General features: G+C 36.3%; 1 protein-coding gene across 2 annotated transcripts in view; it reads right to left on the bottom strand.

Moving 5' to 3' along the window:
• Nucleotides 1–261: 261 nt before the first annotated feature.
• LOC125876227 (uncharacterized) overlaps nucleotides 262–23461 on the bottom strand; it is a 32946-nt gene continuing 9746 nt past the window's right edge. For both annotated transcript variants that reach the window (XM_049557351.1, XM_049557352.1), the window contains 18 exons: nucleotides 20702–20741; nucleotides 20500–20557; nucleotides 20307–20389; nucleotides 18965–19063; nucleotides 18670–18785; nucleotides 18477–18595; nucleotides 13899–13969; nucleotides 12924–13035; nucleotides 12562–12701; nucleotides 12213–12371; nucleotides 12040–12143; nucleotides 11590–11765; nucleotides 4325–4514; nucleotides 2747–2846; nucleotides 1921–2089; nucleotides 1408–1490; nucleotides 1034–1110; nucleotides 262–803 (listed from right to left, as the gene is read on the bottom strand). In XM_049557351.1, the coding sequence (XP_049413308.1) occupies nucleotides 632–803; nucleotides 1034–1110; nucleotides 1408–1490; nucleotides 1921–2089; nucleotides 2747–2846; nucleotides 4325–4514; nucleotides 11590–11765; nucleotides 12040–12143; nucleotides 12213–12371; nucleotides 12562–12701; nucleotides 12924–13035; nucleotides 13899–13969; nucleotides 18477–18595; nucleotides 18670–18785; nucleotides 18965–19063; nucleotides 20307–20389; nucleotides 20500–20557; nucleotides 20702–20741 (2068 nt within the window). In that variant the 3' untranslated portion in view covers nucleotides 262–631. The remainder of the gene's footprint in view (nucleotides 804–1033; nucleotides 1111–1407; nucleotides 1491–1920; nucleotides 2090–2746; nucleotides 2847–4324; nucleotides 4515–11589; nucleotides 11766–12039; nucleotides 12144–12212; nucleotides 12372–12561; nucleotides 12702–12923; nucleotides 13036–13898; nucleotides 13970–18476; nucleotides 18596–18669; nucleotides 18786–18964; nucleotides 19064–20306; nucleotides 20390–20499; nucleotides 20558–20701; nucleotides 20742–23461) is intronic.

Below are 23461 nucleotides of genomic sequence, written 5' to 3'. Positions count from 1 at the left end.
CTTTGAACCTTCTTTCTCTTTATGACTGAAAAATTCTAGATTAGCTATGGCTAAAATCAGATAATCAAATGGGAACGATAAACGTTCAAAAATAGAGGTAGGCAGACAACATTTTAAGAAATTATGGAATGGGATATAGGAAAAAGTGGCTACTGGTTAAACTGCATTAACTAGTCAATTTTACCCAAAAGAAAAGAATGGCGAGTATTTTCCTCCAGTTATAATAAGCATGGACTGCATCAGGCAACCTTTGCTATCATCTAAAGGGAGTAAAGTTCACATTGCTATTGTAAATTGTAATCGATGATATCATTTTTTGAGATGTATACAGTATTAAGGCATGCACTGAGCACAATTACAATAGTTATTAGCTACTAACAAGAAAAAATAAGACTTGATGGTCCAGAGCAAAATCTCAGCTGTTATAATACTGGGAGATGAAAATTTACAAAGCAAAGACAGTGCAACACCATATGATTTTGACCTAGCTATTCAACCTATCTTGCCTATGCTCTCTAGTCCAGTGTTGCATAAGAGAGCTCTATTGGCTCAACAGAGTTTCCCACCAGGGGAAATCATACTGAGGAAACTAAGTAACTCGCATTTTCAAGGCACGCCAACCACGAAACTCTCAGTTGATCTTAGGCTTGGCTCTTCTAGGCTTAAGCAGAAACCAAAGAACGAAGAAAACAACGAGGAAAGCAGGTATTGTTGTCATGTCAAACTCGACCTTAACTTCTCTTTTACGGGTGCAATGTATTGGATGGAGACTGGCTAGAGTTGTATCAACATAATTTACAAACCTGCATAAGAGGAGACTTTTAGCAAACAAATTTATCAAACACATACGTTAAGTGAAAAGTGAAGAACTTTTGGATGCCAAATGGAAGTTGCTTAATACTTCCAAATGTAGTGAAACACCGTATTCTATTATCTCAAATTGGTTGCAGATGTAAAAGTGCAACCCCAACAATAAGGGTGTCTAGTGATGATTGTCACAATATCAGCCACATAACAAATGTCAGATGCTAACCCTTTTGATGCATCCTCTAAGGTATAGAGAAGTCTCAAGGCATCCAGATAACGCAGTTCCCCACTGACAGTTGAAATCTGCGAGGGACCCATAACATGGAATAAATTGGTCAGGAATATGTTTCATAAACAGGCTGAATTTAAGACAACAAAAGCCAACACATATCAAACTATTTCTTGCAAACATCATTCTAACTCATGCAGAAAATGCAGATCAATTAGATTGAAATAAGAAACAAATTATTCTACCAAGCTTAAAATGATAATACACCAAGTGTTATTTATCTGGAAAAAAGATAGTGTAACAAGTGTTTGGCAAAAATATTTGTGTACATAGTACTTAATAAGGATTGGTGAAAACCGTAAAGAACTTACTCTTCTCCACAAGCTAACAACATAATTGTATTTGTTCACCAACTCACGCTCGTGGGTTTTAAAGAGCTTAAAAGTCTGTTCTGCTGTTCCAGATTAAGGATCCACAGAAAATCTGATAAAAGGTCAATTACCAAACTTATATGAAAAAACATCAGTAACTAATGAAGAAAGTTTGAAACTAGTGGTCCACTGTCCAAACCAACGAAAAAGAAGTGCTAAAATCTATTAACCCCAAAGGACCTATTGACCAACCTGAAATTTTAGGCAGACATTTCCATATTCAAATATTGAGATAAGTTCCCATGTCATGAGACGGCTAAGACCAAATAAGTATTCGCAATGACAGTCACCATTCAAACAGAGAAATAAATCTTTTATGCAATCTGCTGAAGACAATTTGCAAAACCTTCTTGGGGAATATATTCAATGAGACAACTCACAAAAGTGACAATTTGTGCAATCAAAACAATCTTTTACTTGTAGTTATGAAAGTAAAACATTCATAAAGGATACATGTCCGCTCCATAACAAGGCGATGAATAGCCGAATTGACCAATTGAATGGACTCTTCAAGTGCCGTCAATACATAGCTTCGAGCAACAGTGTCTGAATGGAATTTGGAGATATGCCAGCCTTGGGAAGTGATGGATAGAGGATTGCATCCAACTGACCAAATCCAGTCCTGTTTAAAGTGTAATGAGACGAACAGAGGTGACTTGGAGAAACCAGACTTAAATTACAAGCTTTTATCTCAACGTAACACATTAAACCAGACACATGTTACCACTTCTGTCTCAAGGAAAAGCATCAAGTAAAGCATATGTAACACATACAAGAGTATGATACATTCTTTATTGCATTTTAGGGGTACCCGGAAATAAAACAGAAATATTAAATTAATGAAAGTCACATATAAGCTTCAATAGAATTACAAGTAGAAGAAAGCATTCACTAAAATCTATTGATCTCTCACAAGAATGAAACAAATTACTAAAATAATTAGTGTCATAAAAGTGTGACAAACTTCTTAGATCTTAAAACTCGGGTTCCAAGGAAGCAAGAGAAAAAAAAACTCTCTTGAATAGTGTTCTTGTTTTTGGAGAGCTTATCCTACCTCACTACCAAAAGAAATAATTTGTCAAGCGAGAAGAAAAAAAGGTGCAGAGGAGAAGTACATGAGACACTCAGGAAGTTAGCAAGCCCTCAGAAGAAGTTAATTACATGCAAGAAATTAGAAACTTTCAGGTTACAAGTCTATAGACACCTAACATAAAGAAGTTACAAGTCTCTATAGTCAGAGTGAGACCATTGTAAGATTCACATTCATGTCTTCCAATACCTCAATTGCAGTTTCATGGGCTTGACTGTAAACAAGATGAAGGGGAAGCATTCCTGCTAGATGTTCTGACACAGCAGTCAAAGCAGCTTTAATAGGCTTCCTGTATAACAGATGAGAAAGCAAATGCCAGATCAGCATTGTCCATTTCCACAATATCTTAGAAAACCATCAAATTCCACTCAACAGAGAGTTCTTTTGAGATGAGAATTCAGGTAAGCTAAAGAAAGAACACCAAACCTGAAATCACATGGAGGGAAGTTGTCTCAAAATTCAAAAGATCAACGGTATCTCTAAATCAACCCGGAATTAACTAAGAACACAATACAAGGAAAGGAAAAGGTCCATAAATGTGATACCACTGGGTATTAAGACTTTATTGTTGTTGTACGCCTATATTAGGTCTAGTATTCTCCACGAGCCTTTCATGTCTAACTAAAGACCGTATGTCAGTGTCAAGATAAGTGTGAGAGTCAAGAAATGTAGTCTTAGATAATACCTAGTTTGCCTTAAAAGAAATTTATTTACTAACATTGGAATGAAATTGACCTGAATGACGAGGAATTGATAGAGAGGTGCAATTGATCTATTGAGATCATAGATGAGCTAATTTATAGTAATACGAGTGTCATGAGTAATGCTTCAGTCTTGACATGTGATAAGAGAAAATATGCATGATGCATTGCACAAGATTACTAAAGGTAAAAGAGTTATCAAGAAGTTACTCACGGAGAGAAACGTATGCAACAATTAAAATCCCCCCCACCCCCCCAAAAAAAAACTTGTGTAGCCCTAAAATTGTTTTTTTTTTTAAAAACATTGCCGGAGTCTTATTTTGAAGTCCTTTATTTTATACTTCCAATATCAAAATAAAAAAATATACCGCATTGAGCGGGTACTGGCTTATAGTGAGAACCCAGTCTATTGCTTTACTTACCATTAATCTGTCGAATACCTTCTCTCCCATTACCTTAAAGTTCAATCAGAAGATCTCATTGGAAATAGCAGCTTTTATACCTTTGTGAAGTTTAGTCATAGTCATAGTCATTTGTGTTTGCTCGGCCTAAAGACCGTACATAATAGAGTTCATCCCTAATCGGTATGTGAAATCCTTTATGAAGTAGAATGGGTCAGAGAATCAAGAATAAAACCATAGTTATGCTTAATTTTCTTAAACAAGAGTGCTTTATCACGAATCCATGCAATTCTACCTTCTCATGTAATCCCTAAGGGGACAAGGAGTGCTCTAGAGCTATTATTATTTTTTTCCTCTTTTCATCAAAATTATCACTTTCACCTTCCCCATTTTGCATGCTTAAACCATTGCTAGGCCATCGCCACTCAGACCTTTCCTCCAACAAATTTCCTTATCATTTTCAGTGCATAATATGTGCTTTTTCAAGTGAGGAACTACAGAACATCTCTAGAAGCCCAGTAGCTTATTTTCTTTAAATAAAACTAGCAAAATATAAGTCTAAAGCATCTAAAAGTAAAAGTAAGGTAAATGAATGAGAAAGAAAATGTATATAATAAGTTGCAATATATAATCCAAACTCATCTTAAATGCAATAAAATAATAACCTCAAATCCCACAGGAGAGACCGCCCATTACACTGCAAATGACTCTCCCAGGATGGTTCTTCTGACTGCACCACAATGACCATATCAGAAAGTGCTTTGGCTTGATAATGCTTGTCAACTAACAAGGGATCACTGTGAATAAACCAAAAGATAGGCACTTCAAGGGTAGATCTGCTATGTGCATGTGAACCTGCAGTATGAAGGAAATCAAAGCACTATAATTTGCAAAACACAAGCCCTAACCAGCATAAAACTCAAAAAAAGAGAGGGGGGAGAAGATGGCAGACATGAATAAGCATTTAAAGGCTCCTGAACCATCATATAAAACAAATAACAAGATTATATAATTGGCCTTAATCCTCATTTGTTTGCAGCTACTGAAGGTCTGATCAAGTCTTAATCCTTTAGATCTAAGTCAGCCATTGTGCGTGTGTTTTTTAGATTTGAATCTTAATCAATAAGTGCATTTCTATTTTTCTTCTACAACTACTTAATGGATCTGAATATAGTTGAATAGTTGAGACCTATAATAAAATATTAATATCACTAAGATGCTATGCTTCAAGTAATTCTGTAAAGATGGCATTCCACCACTACTTCATCCATTTTCATTGTTAACCATCATGATCGCCCACCTTTATCAACTACCACTGCCACCAATCATCACAATTAACTGACACCACCACTAGCCACCGTTTACAAAGATCACCACCCACCACTATTATCACAACAACCACCAATCACTATTGACAATCGCCACCATCAACCACCACTATTTTCCACAACCATTAGCTACAACAATGATCCACCACAATAATCAGCCGCCCCCACCATTAACTACTATTTTCAATCACCATCACCATATAATGACTTAAAGAATTGGGCTTGGACCATTTAAAACAACTAACCAATTAAAATACCTAACCCAAGCCACTAAACAACTTAAGTCCTAAGTTAAAAACCCACCTCCGTGATAATTTTAAATAGTAATCAAGAGAGAGAAAAGGCCGCGGCTTTGGAAAAAAAGTAGGAGAAGAGGCAGTCAACAAATAAAACTGTTTGGTCTTCTTATATAGCTGGTTCAACCAGGCCCCTGTAACCACTGTTGAACTTTTGGACTATGTCTGCTCTTTAGTTATTTAGTAAATTCTTGTTCAGAAGCAGACCCCTTCTTTTGCTGTAATTTTTGCCTTGCATATTCTTATGCCTTCTAATGAAATCTCCGTACTTCATCAAAAAAAAAAAACAGTGGTGCTGCTGGTTTCAAACCATGCTGTCCAACAGCAGTGATTTTCAGAAGGAAAAAATAGAGAGGAAATGAGATACAGAAGAGAGAAAGGGGAAATGAGGAAGATAGCAGAGACAATTAGTATTGAGGACACCCAATCACTTTTCTCCATTCTTGACTTTTACAAGTTCGTTCTTTTTCTTGAGATTGCTTTTACAAGTTCGTTCTTGACATACATATTTCACTGTGAATTCATCCTCTGGTTGGGAGAGGTAGTAATAACAACTGGGATTTTTAGGATTGAATAAAATCTGATATTTTCTTTTAAGAGTTTCAACTTTGGGAAGACAACCTGAAAAGCTGATTTTGGTATCAAAACTGGGGGATAATAACTTTCTTGTAAATTCGAAGTTCCACATCATAACCTATAAATAAAGATTGTAGAAATCATTTCTTAAGCTAGAAAATTTAGGTTGACACAATAGTGGTGGTGGTCTATTAAGAGATGGCATTATGTCAAGAAATATTTAGAGTTCATGAGTTTTTGGGATAAATAACATCTAAACATTATGTCGTGAATTTAGATTTTTGAAATTTTTGCGACATAATTATTGGAAGCAAGGTTGGAGCTATTGCGGCGGAAGTACAGTGAGTGATAACTCCTCCATAGTTGATTTTCAACTATAGCATGTTTTTTATTTGAATTTTGCATTGAAATGTTTAATCCAAAAATTGATTTTTCTCACGGACAAGCGAGAATATGATCAAATATTTGAAAATGTACTAAATCACTTTTACCATGAGTTTACATACTGATTACTCTTGAATTTATGCCTTGGAAAGAATGCCTTGGAATGTTAAAGGGCTAAATTGTGGCAGAAAAAGGAGGCTAATCAGAAACATTCTACATGCATGGAATGCTGATGTAGTGTCTCTCCGGGAAACAAAGCTAATGGGGGGATATTACAAAGATACTGAAGGAAGTTTGGACAGACCAGTTGCGGAAGATACTCATTTATCTACGGAGGACTAAGTGGGTGGAGCCAGGGAACATAAAAGGATTGTTAAACTGCTGGAACAAGGATGGCAATGCAGTCAAAAAGGAAGGAAGATGGAAGATTGTCCATGCATGCATTTCATGGACAATGTGGAAAGAAAGGAATAGGAGATGTTTTGAAGACAAGCAGAGCAACTTGCAGGATTGTCCCTGTTTTATTTTTGGTGTAAACAGAAATTAATAGCTCAAACAGAGGATATTTTTGACATTTTAGACTATTCAAGGAACAATAGATGGATGTTCAAACTGTAAGACTATATATTGTTGGATTCAAAGTTGATACAAGAAGAATATGAATATATGTGGCATTATGAATAAACTGTTTCAGGAAGTTAACTTTGTCAGTTTCGTTGTTATCTAACGTCGGTCGGGATTGTTAGACCTGGTACACCTGGTAGGACAAACTAATGTTGTATAAACTATAAAGACCCTCTAGAAGGGAACCTAGCTGACGGGGTAGTCAGACGGCTATGGTAAATCCGTAGTGTCAGAAAGAATACTCAATCCTAAGGATCCTCCCAATAAATAACGATGTGATTATTTAAACAACTTGAATACAATTTTCATATATGAATTTCATAAGTTGATTGAAACAAGCTATTCTTGATGATTTATAAACTGCATGATCTCTTATATATGCTTGTTCCAGGTAAATAGCTATGGTTGAGGTTATTCCTCAATATGTCAGTGTGACTGACCCTGCTTATTCTTGCTTTCTCCTTGCAGATAAATTAGCTGACGGTAACCCTTCAACTCTGACAGAATGATAGACAGAGCTGACACTCAATCCAGTAAGGCCCGTACTTTATTCGTGAGCCATCATTTTGTTTACACTAGTGTTGCATATTAGTTTATTTAGTTCCTAGAGTCTTCCTCCTTGAGTTGGTCCTGTAAATTTGGTGTTGGCTTGTGTAAGTAAAGATGTGACTTGAAACTTCTAAAGTTTTGTGAAAGTCACTAACTTCCGATTTGGATAATAAGACTTGATATGTTGGTATTGTATGGTGTTGGGTTGTTGTTTATTGAGTGCTGACATGTTTGGATTTATGGATTGCTTAGGTACAGAGAAAACTCGGCCAAAATCTTAGCATGAAAATGGTCCAGACTTGCTCGGTAGGCCTAGGCTTACTTAACACCACTCATGGCCTAAGTGGGTCGTGACACACCAGTAGGCTACCAGTGGCGGAGCCAAAAATTTCACCAAGGGTGTCCAAGAATTGCGCAAGTATTTATTTTTTTTATAAATGGGTGCACTTAAAATTTTAAAATCAAACTACATAATATTAATAATTAAATTTATTTTATCAATAAATGTATCAAAAAAAATTAAGTCAAACTGCATAATATTTAATTTTAATGTTCATATTTAATTTAGTATGAATTGAATGGGCAAAGGAAAAAAAAAAAGAGAAAATTCAGCTTCAAATGAATCACTTTTACACTTCAAGCTTTCACCAAGCTCCGGTGACAACAACAATAACACATTAAAAATGGAGAGTAGAATCAAAAGAGTTTTATGTTGTTTTTTAAATTTCTAGATGGAGCTTTTTTTTTCAATTTTATTAGCTTTATAAAAAATTGTAGGTTTTGCTTATTAACTTTAAATTAAATAATTACTTCTAAGTTTTATTCAAATTTTTAATGAATAAAAAAGAATGTCAAAATCAAATCGTTTAAAAACCCTGCTAATTTTTTTGTTCTTTTCTTAGATTTTTAAGTTGTATGTCTCTAATAAAGGATTATTTTAACAAGTAATGTTAGTTTTGAATTATTTCAAAATTAACAAATTTATTAAGTATTATCAACAAAAGTAATCAGTAAAATGAGAAGTTCTTTTAAAAGCGCTGCTCACTGAACATAGGCTTTTCAGTGCCTAGAAGCTAGAACCACTGGGCTAGAACCCCCTTTTCGTTTCAAGGGTGTCCAAAGTAAAACATTTAACCGTTTAAAGTAGCATTTAACTCGTGTATATGGTATAATTTTTCGACGAAGAGTATCCGCCTGGCCACCCTTAGTATACTGTAGTTCCGCCCCTATAGGCTACATCGTACCCACTCAATCAACCAACACCACTAACCACCACCATAAGTCATTGCTACTATCAACCACCATGTAATATTTTTAAAATATTTTGTTGATATGGTATTAGATAAATTAGTATTTTTTATTATATTTATTATTTTTTAAACAGAGATGAGATTTTTGCATTCAGATATAGAGAAAATAAACCGTTTTAATTATTTAATATTCATATTTTAATACAACATCTTAATACTAAGATGTATATTTAGCTTCAAACATCTTAAATCTAAATATACATCTTTATAATCAGATATGTACATTCATATTCAGATGTCTTAACTTGAATAAATAAAAATGAGGCCTTCCTCCCCTTCAGACTATGTTGCTCGGACTCTTCAAAAATGTCAAGGGGTGCATGTCGGATTCGCCAAAAGTAGTGTATTTTTGGAGAAATCCGAGATTGGTGCGGCATCGAAAGTGAAGAGTCCATGCAACTTAGCCTTCATAAACTCCATATCAGGTAAAATACAGGTTGTACTTACTCGGTGCGACTACTCCTAATAACTTTGTAAATTGACAAGCATATCTAGTATTCATTTCACTTCAAATGACTATAAAAACGGACAAAGAATAACCATATCGTTATTACATGGTTTTAAGAATGAATACTTGGGGGTTGTTTGGCATGGGGGATTGGATAGACAAAGTTATCCCATGGGATTGGATATCCCATCATACATTTTTTTTTGAGACAAGGGTAACTTTGTATTCACACCAAAAAATTCATCATCCAAAAAATGATGAATTGGAAACTTACATACACCCATGGGTATACTTTACAAGTTTCCTATAAAATCAACTAAATCTACTATATCCCCTACAAGATTTTGTTTACACCAAAAAAACAAAAGGCATATACAATTCATTCTAATCTTTTGTAAGTTAGTCTTTTGTCCCTCAAAACTTTTTAAATTTCTTTCTTTCTAGGGGTCCACCATATGCAAGCAGGGATAGTTCTCCACCAGTGTTCAGATCTTCCTCTGTTCCCAATACCTTTCCAGCTACTTAGTAGTTCCTTTGTTGTGCTAGGAATCACCCATTTAACTCCCAACTAACATGTTCCATAGGCTCAATGCTGCCTTACAATGAAGGAACAGATGGTCATTGACTTCTGCTTCCTGTTCACACATGACACATCTTGAACAAAATTGCCATCCCCTTTACTGTAAAGCCTCATGTGTTAAACAAGCCTTTCTACAAACCAACCAACAAAAACAAGCTACCTTTGGGGGGCATTTGGTCTTCCAGATTAACTTCCAAGGCCAAATGTCCACCATTGACTGCCTTGTGTTAAGATTCCAGTAACATGATTTCACTGTGAACACACCTTTGTTATGTAATTTCCATCTAGGTTTGTCAGGCCTCATAGATAAAGCAGGGTGTGAGTTTAGTACTCCCAATAGGTTAGCAACTTCCCCAATTTCCCAGTCATTTAGTGCTCTTCTAAAAACAAGGTCCCATCCCTGCTGACTCCAAGCTTGGGATACAGAGACATTCCTTTGCGTACTCTAAGTGTAAAGATGTGAAAAGGAGTTTCTAAAATTGTCTTCTCCAATCCACACCTCATTCCAGAAATCAGTTTTCAAACCATTTCCAACGGTGATTGACATGTTGTTGTTGACATGAGGCCATAATCTTCTTATGGTTTTCCAGACACTACACCCAAAGGTTCCTGCAACCTCCTCAGTTGTCCAGTGATTGAGTAAACCATACTTTCCTGCTATGAATCTTCTCCAAATGGCCCTCCCTTCTGAGGAGAACCTCAGAAGCCATTTCTGCAAGAGAGAGGTGTTTTGTTTGTTGAGGTTCTTCAAGTTGAGCCCCCCTTGTTGAGTGTTGAGAGTCAGTTCATCCCATTTCACAAGGTTATAACCTCTCTTCTCCTTGTTTCCTTGCCATAGAAAGGCTCTCCTAACTCTATTGAGTTTTTTTTCACTGCTCTTTGATATGGGAAAAAGGCTCATCATGTATGTAGGCATGCCATCAAGAACTGACTTGGTGAGAGTCAATCTGCCCCCATATCCCATCATACATATGGGATAACTTATCCCATCATTATAGTACAAATGATGGAATAAATAATCTCGGGACTAACTAATACCCCTAACCAAACGCAAGATAAAATAATCCTGCATTTTATCCTGGGATTATCCCTCAGAACAAATGACCCCTTAGGAATCGTTTGGTTTGAATTCAAGTTATGATGGGATTAGTTATGATGGGATAAATTATGATGGAATAAATTATGATGGGATTAGTTATGATGGGATAAGTTATTGAGTGTTTGGTTTGTTGTATTCAAAATAATAAATTTTAAGAACAATTTATTGTTTACAAAAATGCCCTTCATGAATGTAAAAGATATATTTGTCATTTATTTATTTTATCCCGGGATTACTATACCACCTACCAACCAAACAACAAATTAAGTGGCACTATAATTTAATCTCAGGACTATTTGGTATTATCCTTCACACCAAACAACCCCTTAAAGTACAAGTTGAAACAAAACAAATGACTACTATAACTTATCCCATCATTATAGTACAAATGATGGAATAAATAATCTCGAGACTAACTAATACCCCTAACCAAACGCAGGATAATCCTGGGATTATTATCCCTTATCCCTCAGAACAAATGACCCCTTAGAGTACAAGTTGAAACAAAACAAATGACTACTAAGATAATTAATATCCATATAAGATTTATTTATTATCCTCTAGCCCGCCCCAAATATAAATCTACAGGGGGGAAACAAAAACTTTGATTTTCTAATTAATCACCCTAGATGTCTCTCCTTTCCCTCTCAAATGATGTCGGACTTAAGGAGAGTTGGCTGTGTGCTTTTTCTACCTCAACAAGCACTACTATAAACCTGTGATCACAAAAGCTCACCTTTTAAAGAACCATGATCATTCAATCTCTGTAACTGATGCTGGAGAATGGAGGAATCCAGATAGGAACGAACAGTTTTCCTATACGTTCCATTCACAAGCAACAGGGGAACAGCTGCCGCTCTCCGGGCTACTGAAAACGCCATGGCTAAAGCAGGATCCTCTGACAGCGGCAACCTGTGAAACAGAACAGACTAAAATAAATAGGGGCACATATCCAGAGGGTATATTTAGAACAAGATCACATAATTAAAGACGAGAGTAAGCTAAATCCATGAAGCGGAAATAAAATATATACTTACACGGACAATTATTCAATACAATATCTGTATTTAACACTTTTACCTTTACACCTCAACATATAACTAACCTACATTTAGCTTGAGACAAATATAGAGAACAGTATTTATCTCGAAGGACCAATGAATAAGAGAATGAACCAAATGCTTACATGTGCGGACTGAACATCACTTCCTGAGAAGATAGCACCAATGATGAAAGACCATTCATGATAGTCTTGAGGTCAACAGGTAACTGCTTAATATTTCTAAATTTCTGCACAAACGCATAGAACATGTAAGTACAAAGCAATGTCATTAGTTTAAATTCAAATTAGCATCATACCTCCTGTGTGATGAAGAACAACTGAAAAGATATTTTCTCATAGTAGTGGAATGCCCCATCAGCAAGTGATGGAGAAATGATGTGTCTCATTGACCCCCATAAGGTTGCCCCCAAATGTGAAAGGAAAGTGTCACGAGCAACTGTATAATTTTTGTAGTCCTGCATGACCACAGTTTTAAATACTGATGATCAATATCATTATCATGTCTTATCATCATCCCATGTGAAAGAAACAATGCAACTATAAGCAATGGCAATTTTTTCGGACAAAAGAACAACATCAAAACAGCAACAATAGTTTAGCCTTCTCATAGAAGTTACTGAATACGACTTAGCAAAAGTAAGATACCTCATAAGATTCACTAAACAGGTTCCAGTTCTCCATCCTTTTCAGTGCATCTACAGCCTTTGTCCTATGGCTTTCATCAGATCCCTCACCCTCAAAAGATTGCAGCTCATTTTTCAAATCTTGCATTCTCTCGTCAAGCTCTGGTATGATGATTTACACTCGTGAATTTCCTCAAAATAAAGATAAACTTATGAAAAACAATTTGAAACTTTTCAAAAAGAACAGGGAAACCTAGACAAAACCAACACCGGATACGTAGATAGTCAGATAACTACAAGGCTTTAACAGAAAGCAAACTGAACGGCCAGACAACAATTTTCATCTAAATTATGCAGGATTCTACAACAAATGACAAGGGTTACCTTCGCAAAGAGCAAGCTTGACCTTCCTTCCCTTGCAATGATTGAAAGCAAATAGCTCATATATATCTATTTCAGCTAAAAGAATATCGATGGCTTGATGATCTTTCTGGACCTACATAACAGAACAGCCAATATCAGACTTTAGCACCCGTACATTCAATGACAAAACATAATCACCCCCAAATCAGAAGAAAAAGAGAGGAAAAAAAAGAAAACGCGGACAATAGAAAGGGGAGTTCATAAAAGTTTCTAGTTTTCAAAAGTAGAAAGAAGTAGAAGATAAAACATTTGGTCTTTATAACAAGAAGAAAAAAGTTAGATGACGATTGAGAATCAGTAACTAGTTTTTATTCTTCGTTTGCAGAAGCAGAGTAATCAGCTTTTGAATTTCCAAGAACTAAGGCTCCAAAAATTCAGCCCATGCTACTTGACTGAGCACTCGTAATAGTCTTTATCCTCGAACAATTCTATGGACTGTTGAACCTATAATATTATTCCTAAGTTGAAATGTCATGCCTAAGACAACTCTTTTCTAAGTAGAGAAAAGTAAAATGAAGACCATGTACAGCAAGTGATTGTGATGCATCTCTTTCAACTTTTGTTTACTTAAATCTTGCTTTTCATACATCAAAATATATCTTGATCTAGCACATCCTTGTTCCATCTATGAAATATTTTGACTGGTTTCTGATCAAACAATAACCTTCCCCTTTTTCCAATCTACCACATCACTATTCATGTGAAAAACCAATCAACTTTTTTCCCAGAAGGCAACTTAGAGAGAAGACATGGCACTGTCCTTTGTTAGCTCAGCTATTTCTCCTGGGGATTTTCTGCCCAAAAAAACTTCTAGTCTCCATGGTTACCCCAAAGATATCTCTTGACCAATTAATTAACTAACAATATTGAAAAGCAGAACTCACTGACATGATAATGGAAAATTAACTATTTAAGTAACTATTTTGTATATCATACATCACCAAACACAGCAAATTTCTCTTGAATAGCCTCTTGTAATAGATTTTCTGCTTCGTCTTCTGAAATTTCTGAAAGCAAACAAAGAAGCACAAAATAAGAATGCATAAACGACTGTGTTTTGAGATAGAGTTAACTTGAAAAGATTTTAAACAGAAATTGAGAAGGGGAAGACTCCTTTTTTCTGAGAATGAAGACTCATATTTCATTGACTAAAATGGAGTGAGACCTTTTCTGTGAAACTGAATGGATTGCTTCAAAGAAACCTGTTGAACAGTTATAACTTACACCGTTGAAACTGATTTTCTTTGTTTTTGATAGATCATGCACTCAGTTTTTTAACGCACTGAGTAAATGGAAAAAATATACAACGTAAGGTTACATGTCATATTTCACCCATCTATCAAATCAGGCCAGTAATCAATACGAAAAAGAATTATCTCTTTACAATTACACCAAAAGTATTTTTGAAACTGGTAATGTTGTATTCCTCAGCATTAAGGTATGCTGGAGCCCTCCAAAAAGGTAGTAACAAGCTAGAACGAGAAACTAATTACAGTAATCCTAAAAGATCTACTAATTGTTCAGCATTTTCTATACAATGTTCTTTACACCAAAAGTAGAAAGTTGCTATGCAGCTCTCTTTGATTTTCTGAATGTTGTTGAATCTATCTTCAAAGTTTCTTCCATTCCTCTCCCTCCAGATAGTCCAACAGATACAGTGTGGGATTATTCTCCACCACTTCTTCTGTGTCTTGCTTCCCCCTCTCCTAATCCAGCAACTTAACAAGTCTGCTGTGTGCTCTGGCATTGACCATTTTGTCTCTGTTAAACTGAGAAACATAGTCCAAAGCTGAGATGTGACTTTACAATGGAGGAACAGATGATTATTTGTCTCTCTAGCATCACTACATAACATGCATCTGGACACAATTGGCAATCCCTTTTTCTGCAGGATCTCATGAGTGAGGCAAGCTTTCCTGATTACTATCCAAGCAAAGCACTTGACCTTAATAGGAGCCATACTTTTCCATACATGCTTCCAAGGGCCTATTTTGTTTTCAGGCATCCAGGATACCTCTTCCCTATAAATTCTACCTACAGAGAACTTGCCATCCTTATCATGTTTCCATCTAAAAGTGTCATCCTCTACAGTAGTGCCTTTGAAACCATCAATCATCTGCAATAGCTCCACAAACCTGCCTACTTCCCAGTCATTAAGATGCCTCCTGAAGAAGAAGTTTCATCCCTGTGGGGACCAGCTATCAGCCACTGTAACCTCAAGGTTAGTGCATATATTGGCCAGATCAGGGAAAACTTGCATTAAAACTTCTTGTCCAATCCATAGGTCCTTCCAAAATAGTATTTTGTTCCCAGCACCCACCTCATAACATGAATTCTTTACTAGTCTAGGCCAAAGATTCCTTATAGATCTCCATACCGATGTTTCGTAGGTGGTTGATACTGCATTCGTACACCATTGCTCCGTCTGGCCATACTTATTCGGGATTACCTCCTTCCATAGAGCATGATCATTTCCATTTAATCTCTGTGAGAAATATTGGAGAAGAATATTATTGAATTATTGTCGTGTATACATTATTACATTGAGACCCTATTTATAGACACTACAATACAATCCTTTACCAAGTAGGATACTATTTACTATTCCTATTTCTATTCTAAATAGGATTGTATAAACCTATTCCTATTCTACTAGGATTGTATAAACTTATTCCTATTCTAGTAGGATTGTATAAACATATTCATATTCTAACAATCTCCATAACCATTTCATGAGCAAGCAATCATTCTGCAGTTTCAGATTCCTGACTCCTAAACCACCGGCCTCCTTGTGTAATTGTGCAGTCTTCCATTCTACCAAATGATACCCCTTTCCCTCCTTGTTCCCAAACCAAAGAAAATTTCTTCTTAATCGGTCCAACTTCTTGACCACACTTACTGGAATAGGGAATAGGGACATCACATATGTGGGAAGCGAGTCCAGAACTGCATTTATCAAAGTGAGCCTGCCTCCAAGGGACAATTACACCAAAAGTATTTAATACAATTAAAACTATTTTCTAATACTTTCATATCATGCTGTATGCTATGAAGCAATCTGCTAACTCATTCTATCTTGTCCAGAAAAGGCAAACAAGTACAACCTCCCTAGCCTATGTCCTCTCTCCCAATCTTTTGTAACTTCCAGCTTGCAATTATGCCCAGCACAATCTGCACTAACACCCAACTGATGATAAACAACTAGAAGATTAGCTAGCTCCCATAGCTGTACTTCAACCCTGCAGTGTACTGGTAGACACGCTGTATCTTCTCCACACTCTTTGCACATACAACATAACCTCACCATTATTCTACTTCTTTTACATGAAATATCTGCATCAAAACTGCTTTTTCAAAGGCAAACCATGTCAAGAATGCAATAACATTCTAGAAGCGAGTTCCCTCCAAATAATCCTATTTTCACCCCTCTCTTGCTCTAAAATTGTATTTTCTTTATCATTAGTCCCAACTTTCCTCCCACTTATAAATGATTCTTTAGAAACTAATATTCGATCTATCTCATTATCATTCCTCATGAGCTCACTGCTCACCCACACCATAACGAATTTTCCCTCCCTTCATTATTCCTTTCCAACATGCTAACACCACACAAGTTCATTACCACACCCAAAAATCATCGGTAATTTGATCTCCCATGTTTTTCCACTATAACGCTTCTCCACAATGTGTTTTTCTCCTCAGTAATCTCAACAACTACTCAAGTGGCCTAGCGTCACAACCCAATCCCATGACATGTATTGTACATATATTGAGCCCAAAAGCATGTGAACTTGTGTTCTATCTTACATAGCACTTCAACATTCTCTCTCTTTCCTATGTAAGAATTCCCTAATGTATCATGTGCACCTCTTCTTCGAAAACTTATTTTCCTAGAAGCCTGCAGGTAATTTCTTTGACCTCTACTAGAGTCGTCAAGACCTTCAGCTTCATTCCATCCCCTCAACATCATTGGGAACTCAGTAATTCTCATTTATTTATTCATATCTTCTTTACTTCTCTATTTTGTCTCTCCCATAGTTTTTAAGTTGATTTTGTATTCCCTATTTTGCTTGAGCTGGTTTACTTCTATTCTTTGCAGTGTTATCAAAGACGCGCTTAAGCCCTAAAGCGAGGCTTAAAATGTGTTGAGCGCTTTGCCTCGCTTTATGTGCGTGTCAGTGTCGTCATCAAGGTTCTAAGACAAACTTTTCCTTATCAATGAACCTCTTATGAAGATGTGACACTAAACAATTGATATTTCACTTTATCATAAAAAAATTTCAACTTCTTTGATCATATATTTGTCATTCATGTTTATAAATATTAGTCTTGGACTAAACATATACATTTTGTATTTTTTTTCACCCTTTGCGCCTTTTTTCATTAAAGCCCATGCTTTATTTGTGCTTAAAGCCCCCACGGACCTTAAAGCTTTTTTGCACTTTTCGCCTTTGATAACTCTGATTCTTTGTTTAGTTATTTGATCAAAAAAAAGGGTAAAATGACTAACAAACAAATAGTTGAGAAACCCATTTTCTCCACCCTCTCTACTCTTTCAACACCTACAATTACCACTGTGAAGTTGTACGACAATAAAAATTCTGCTTCTAGGGGCAACTTCACTGCAAATGCAGGTCGTGAATCAATGGTATAATGATCACTTACTCAAAACAGTACTGATATAGCAGAACTTGACGTGCAACATGGATTAAAATGTACAACTATGTGATCTCTTGAACTAGCTTGATCTGAAATTACTTAACCTCTTCGGTTTTCGGACTAAGGCTAAAGCATTATACAAGAACAACATTCGGTGCTGATATTGCTTCATATTGTTCACTTGCTACAAAATCATCAGGATATTGCAAGTGATTTGGGTAGAGTGTAACCCCTAACGAATCAATTTGATTCTCTTATGATAATTATCAACAATCTTAATTAGTAGGAACAACAAAGAGACAATCCATTGATTTCCGTCGGGTAGACTTCTATAACATCTAGTCTGAGTGTGAGGTTACCTCTCACGAGACTTCATGACTACTCAATTAGATAGTCCACAAAATAGGATTGGGGAAGAAAAAGGAAAGATCATAGCACGCACTGCGTTAAAGCCAATATACAGCACTGAATGGTTAAGTGACTGCCACATCTGTCTACCTACCTGACTATTAGGAGTTAGGACTCTGTCTACTCATTGAAAAGTCAAGTACAATAACTACTACTACCACACTACAATACCAAACTACTTAGGGCCACCTAAATGAATTTTACATATCTATGCCACTCTATTTGGGATGTCTTATTGCCTTGATAAACTAAGAGAGGGCATCAAAGAGCAGAATAACAAAAACACATACATCAACCAAGACCATTATGTACAATGTACACAACAGGGAGAAAAAACAATTTCATCTAAAACATCCCTAGTCAACTTCATAAATACAATCTAAAGTGTATAGATCTATCTACGAAGTCTCAGCGATGAGCGAAAACATGTGACTACCGCTTTAGTACCTGCAACCGCACCGATGGTTTTCTCCACGTTTGGTAAACTTAGTTCTGTGCGCACACCTTCTCCACCCACAGCAGGTCCCCATGAAAAAGGGCCCGCAGTCAAATCAATAAAAGCCCACCTGATACGAAATGAAACAAAAATCACAAATATGGAAGACACTGAGTGAGGGGAAGTAGTAAGACAGACTCTAACCTGTGATTTCCAATCCAAGTATCAGTGAGACATTCAGCATGAAAACCACTAAATTGCCCAGCCTTTAACTCTCTCTCAAAACGAAACTTCAATTCTCCATTTCTCCCATTCAGAAACTTGAAAGGAACAGAGTATCATAATAACTAGAGTCAAATAGAGGCTTCAGATAGTCCAAGATGTAAAATGTTCAGAGAAATAATTAGTGCAGTATTAGCCGTACTTCTCTTCTATAATGATCAATTAGCGGGACATATCCAGGGGGGAGGGGGGGAGAATAAAGTGGTGTAAAGTATACCTGCATAACCTTGTTCTGCACAACTTCAGCCATGTCCTTTCCTTGAGATACCTTCTCAACATTGTTTAATACATCTACGCATCTAGTATACCACTCTGCCTGGTTTTGTTAAAGAAAGTAAACAGTTCAGAACAAACACACGTCAGAACAATGGGAGTACGAGAACTACAGTTTTACTATGCATCTCCAGGGCAATTATGTGGCCCATTTCACTGGCAAAGAAATGTTTTTGATCACCAGAAGCAGCACATTGAAAGATCAATAAAGTTAAAAGAATAGTACAAAATTAAAACATAGATGATCCGAAAAACTAAGAGAAACAAGTATGTTGACTGAATCTTTTGACAAACCTACTGTACTAGAGCTTATAATACCAAGAGTGAGCATTTGTCAGACTCACAGTAATGCTCTTTCAAGTTTCGTCATACTCACTTCAACCTTACCAAAAAGGAAAAAGAAAAAGTGTACAATACAGAAGATCAAATGGAAAGTAATTACTACTCTAGGCTTTGGGTGTAAAGAACAGGATATAGAAGAGGAGATACAATTAGTGGACTTCATAGGTTCTTTGTAAGTATTTCTTTTAGCTTTTTCCTTTCTTGCAACAGTTTTTGGAGGTGGCCAGCATAGCCCTTAATGCTGAGGAATACAAAAAATTACCAGTTTCAGAAAAAAAAAAAAAGGAAAAAGAAAAAAAAAAACACACTATGAAATACAGGGGGGAAAAGGGGAGCTATTGATGCATAGCTGCAAATTTGTTGCTAGCACATTGAATTTTTAACAACTAAGAAAACTTATGTTGCTCGACAACAAAAAACAAGTAGCCCACATTGCAATTTGCATGATGATACTGATTGCGCCAGACACAATATATAAAGGAGAATAAGATATGACACCTGCAGGTTATTCCCATGAACTGATACAGTTCAATGAATTATAACAAATAAAAAATTTCCCTGATCAGACAGTTGGTATCATTCAGTCTACCTGAACAACATTTTTACATCCAGTAAAAGCTGTATCTGCTTCTTTATAACTCTAGAGCATTGGCATGTACTCTAGAATAAAATATTCAATGCAAGCCCCTATAATAAATTACACAATAAATTGCATCTGCAAGACATTTTGTATTTAGATTCCTTGCTCATCTATTTCTAGCAAGAATTTAACTTTCTCCTTAACTAGATACTGAAGAGCATCATATTTGTGTGCGACAAGTAATATAGGCACATACACAACCAGTAAATCCACATTGGGTCTCTATAAATTCCATCTCCAATGACATGCTTGAAATTTAAGATCCAGAATGATATTAAGGGAGCCAAGAGGAGAGATAACTTACTGTATCTGTATCTTCTGTGACAGTCCATGAAAACTTTGCCATCGGATGCTTGGCATACAGTGGTCTTGTCATCTTTTCGAGAGCTGTGACAGTTTTTGTACAAATAAGCATCAGTCTTAGTTAATGCTTCTCAGAGGACATACAAATACCAATCATGCTACAGTTAAGAAAATCTGAACACACATTTACCTACCAAGAATACTTTCTGATGCTCTTCCTGAGTGAAGAATTTTCGATTGTACCTCCTTATTCTGTAAGAAGCATCCAACCAGTGAAAACATTACCCAAAAATAGATCTTGACAAATCAAGAATCACTGAAGTATAAGATCAAAAAACATGAAGCTGATGATCCATGTCCAACTAATATAAAGGGGTATTGAAATTACAACTTTACCTCCCTAAGAAAGTTAATTTCACTTTCGGATAACCCTTGCCTACATGATTTAAGGAACAGAAGATACAGATGAATCAGAAATCAGAAAATAGAAATAAAGAGACATGTGAATAAGGAAAGATATTATGTGATCAGAAAAAATCTGGATGCAGCAAATGCACAGAAATCTCTGCAAGAATACATTCTACACATTGGAGTACTGTGTTTCTTATATTCTAAATCAGCTTGAGGACAACCTTTTCTCTCTCTTTTACTCTTCATTGTACCCATTTGCATGTAATACCCATATAAAGGACCTAAGCAGAAAATTGAAAGCCAGTTGATGCAAAAGCACATATGCTGCTAATAGAATGACTTGACCAAGTAAAATTCTAGTTACCAGGGAAGTACCGCAAGGACTGAGAACCACATGTGTTAAACTTCACGGATCTTAGTCCATCTCCAGCTTTACAAAGCTTTTACACAATTCTTAATAAGCAAGTAGACGAGATAGTAGAGAAACGAGTTCCTAAGTAATATAAGATTGATTAAAACAAAAATGGCTTAAGACACATAGAGGCCAGTTTTAGATTTCCAAAACTTGTATATGCACATACGATAGAGAACTGACATGGTCCTGCAATGTATTACATCGAAGTTTTGCATAAGGCCAGATTTTATACATTTTACTTGCTCTAGTCCTTAAGTTTCAAATCTCACTAAACCTTCATAAAGACTCTGTCAGTTCCAAAACATAGCTCGACCTACCTTTCTTTTTTCCCATCCAAAAGAAGTGACCTCTTTCTTGATGGAAACATTTCTCTCTCCATAAGTTCAAGCATAATGTTTAAACTTGGAAGTTATTTGTTTCTTTAAAGGAGATTGTTTTTTTATGACAAGGGAAACTCACAGCCGCTACCCTTTGGGTGCGCACAGGGTAAAACCCCTGCTCCTATGCAATAGCTCGCCAACCACACAGGAGAGGTAATTTGTACTAGGCAAGCCCGGTGCGACGAGCTCAACACATAAGGCATACCTCTTGCTTTCACTGGCCAGGGGTTTCGAACTTGAGACCTCCAACATGGAAGTCCCAAGCCCAAACCACTGGCAAGGGATTTCTTCACAGGAGATTGTTCAACTCAAAAGTCAATTTTTTTTTAATTGGAAATATTGATAATGAAAGCACTAGCGCAGAGCTACCAAACAAAAGCCTAGAAACAATTACAGTTGCCCTATCAAATCTATTAAAGAAACCTCTTCCTCTAAAAAAGCACTCTTTACACCAAAAGTGCAACAAAAGTACACAGTTCAACTAAATCTCCTGCATATGACTCTCCCTATCTTCAAAAACGCTGGAGTTCCTCTCTATCCAAACTGTCCACCATATGCAAGCAGGAACCAATCTTCACCATTTCTTCTGTCTAACTATACCTCCCAAATTGTTCCATCTCTTAAGAAGATCCACAGTGTTAGCAGGCATACACCATTTGATTCCCAACAAATGCCACAATTGATAAGTAGAAGAACAATCTAGAAATAAATGGCTATTAGTTTCTGTGTTAAACTCACAGAACAAACATCTGGAACATAACTGGAATCCTCTTCTTCTCAACCTTTCTTGACTCGACACTGTCTTTCTAGCTACCAACCAGGTGAAACACAGAACCTTTTGTAGGAGCATTAAACTACCAAATAAACTTCCATGGCCAATCAATAATCTGATAAGCGTGGTTGCTGATTGCTAAATGGGCAGACTTGACTGTGAAAGTCCCATTTTTGCTTGGATTCCAATACAATTTGTCCTCTGCTTCTGATGGCCCCTGAAACTCCTCCAAAGTCTAAAAAAAACTCCACTGCACCTTCAAAAGTCTCATCTACTGGATTGCCTTATATGAAGCCTGTCTAAAACTAGGCAACCTTAACAGGAAAGGAATTCAGCTGGTCAACAGATGCTACCTACGTAACAAGGATCTGAAATCTGTTAATCACTTGTTTTTGCACTGTCCAGTAGCTACTGATGTTTGGAACATGTTTTGCACCCTTTTTGACCTGAGTTGGGTTATGCCAATGAACATGAGACAGGCATCCGCACATCTGAGTTAGAGGTTATGGAAAGTTGATAAGGCCATCAAGAAAATCTGGTTGATGGTTCCTGCTACTATCTTTTGGTGTTTGTGGACAGAAAGGAACAAGAGATGTTTTGATGGCATCTCAACTCCAAATCACTCTCTTAAAGCTAAATGTTTTGCTTGACCTTTTTTATAGGTCAAAGTTGACCCCAGTTCTTTGTGCTGGACATTTTCTAGACTGTGTTAGCACCCTACGTTTAGATTAACACCTTGTATGGGGGCTGAACTGAGCTAAATACTCCTTTTTGTCATTCTGTTACTTGTAATTGCCCCTTGTAACTTTGCATCTCCTTGATGCTTTTTAATGGAACACATTACTTCATCAAAAAAAATAAGTCTCATCTACTCATTTTTTGTTTTTTTGAGATTGGTAACTGTTTCTATTGCTGTAATCAGTACATGGGTTGTATTGAAAACCATATTTACATAATGAACTCTAAAGGCACTGTCCTATCCCTACAATGAGAGTAAAGCATCAATGATAGAGACAGTGTCATTAGAGTAAATCTGATTACACCAAAAACACAAAGTTAGAATACAATAGTTTTACTTGCTGCATATTACTCATTAACTACTCCTGTTATTCACATTTCTTAAAACATTTATCTTTTTTCTTTGAAAGGTTCTCTTAAAAATACTTATCTAGCTCAAT

The sequence above is a fragment of the Solanum stenotomum genome, chromosome 9 (genome assembly GCF_019186545.1).
Source record: "Solanum stenotomum isolate F172 chromosome 9, ASM1918654v1, whole genome shotgun sequence".
NCBI lineage: Eukaryota > Viridiplantae > Streptophyta > Magnoliopsida > Solanales > Solanaceae > Solanum > Solanum stenotomum.
The sequence above is the reverse complement of the archived record's forward strand: the minus strand, read 5'-3'. Positions and strand labels throughout refer to the sequence as shown.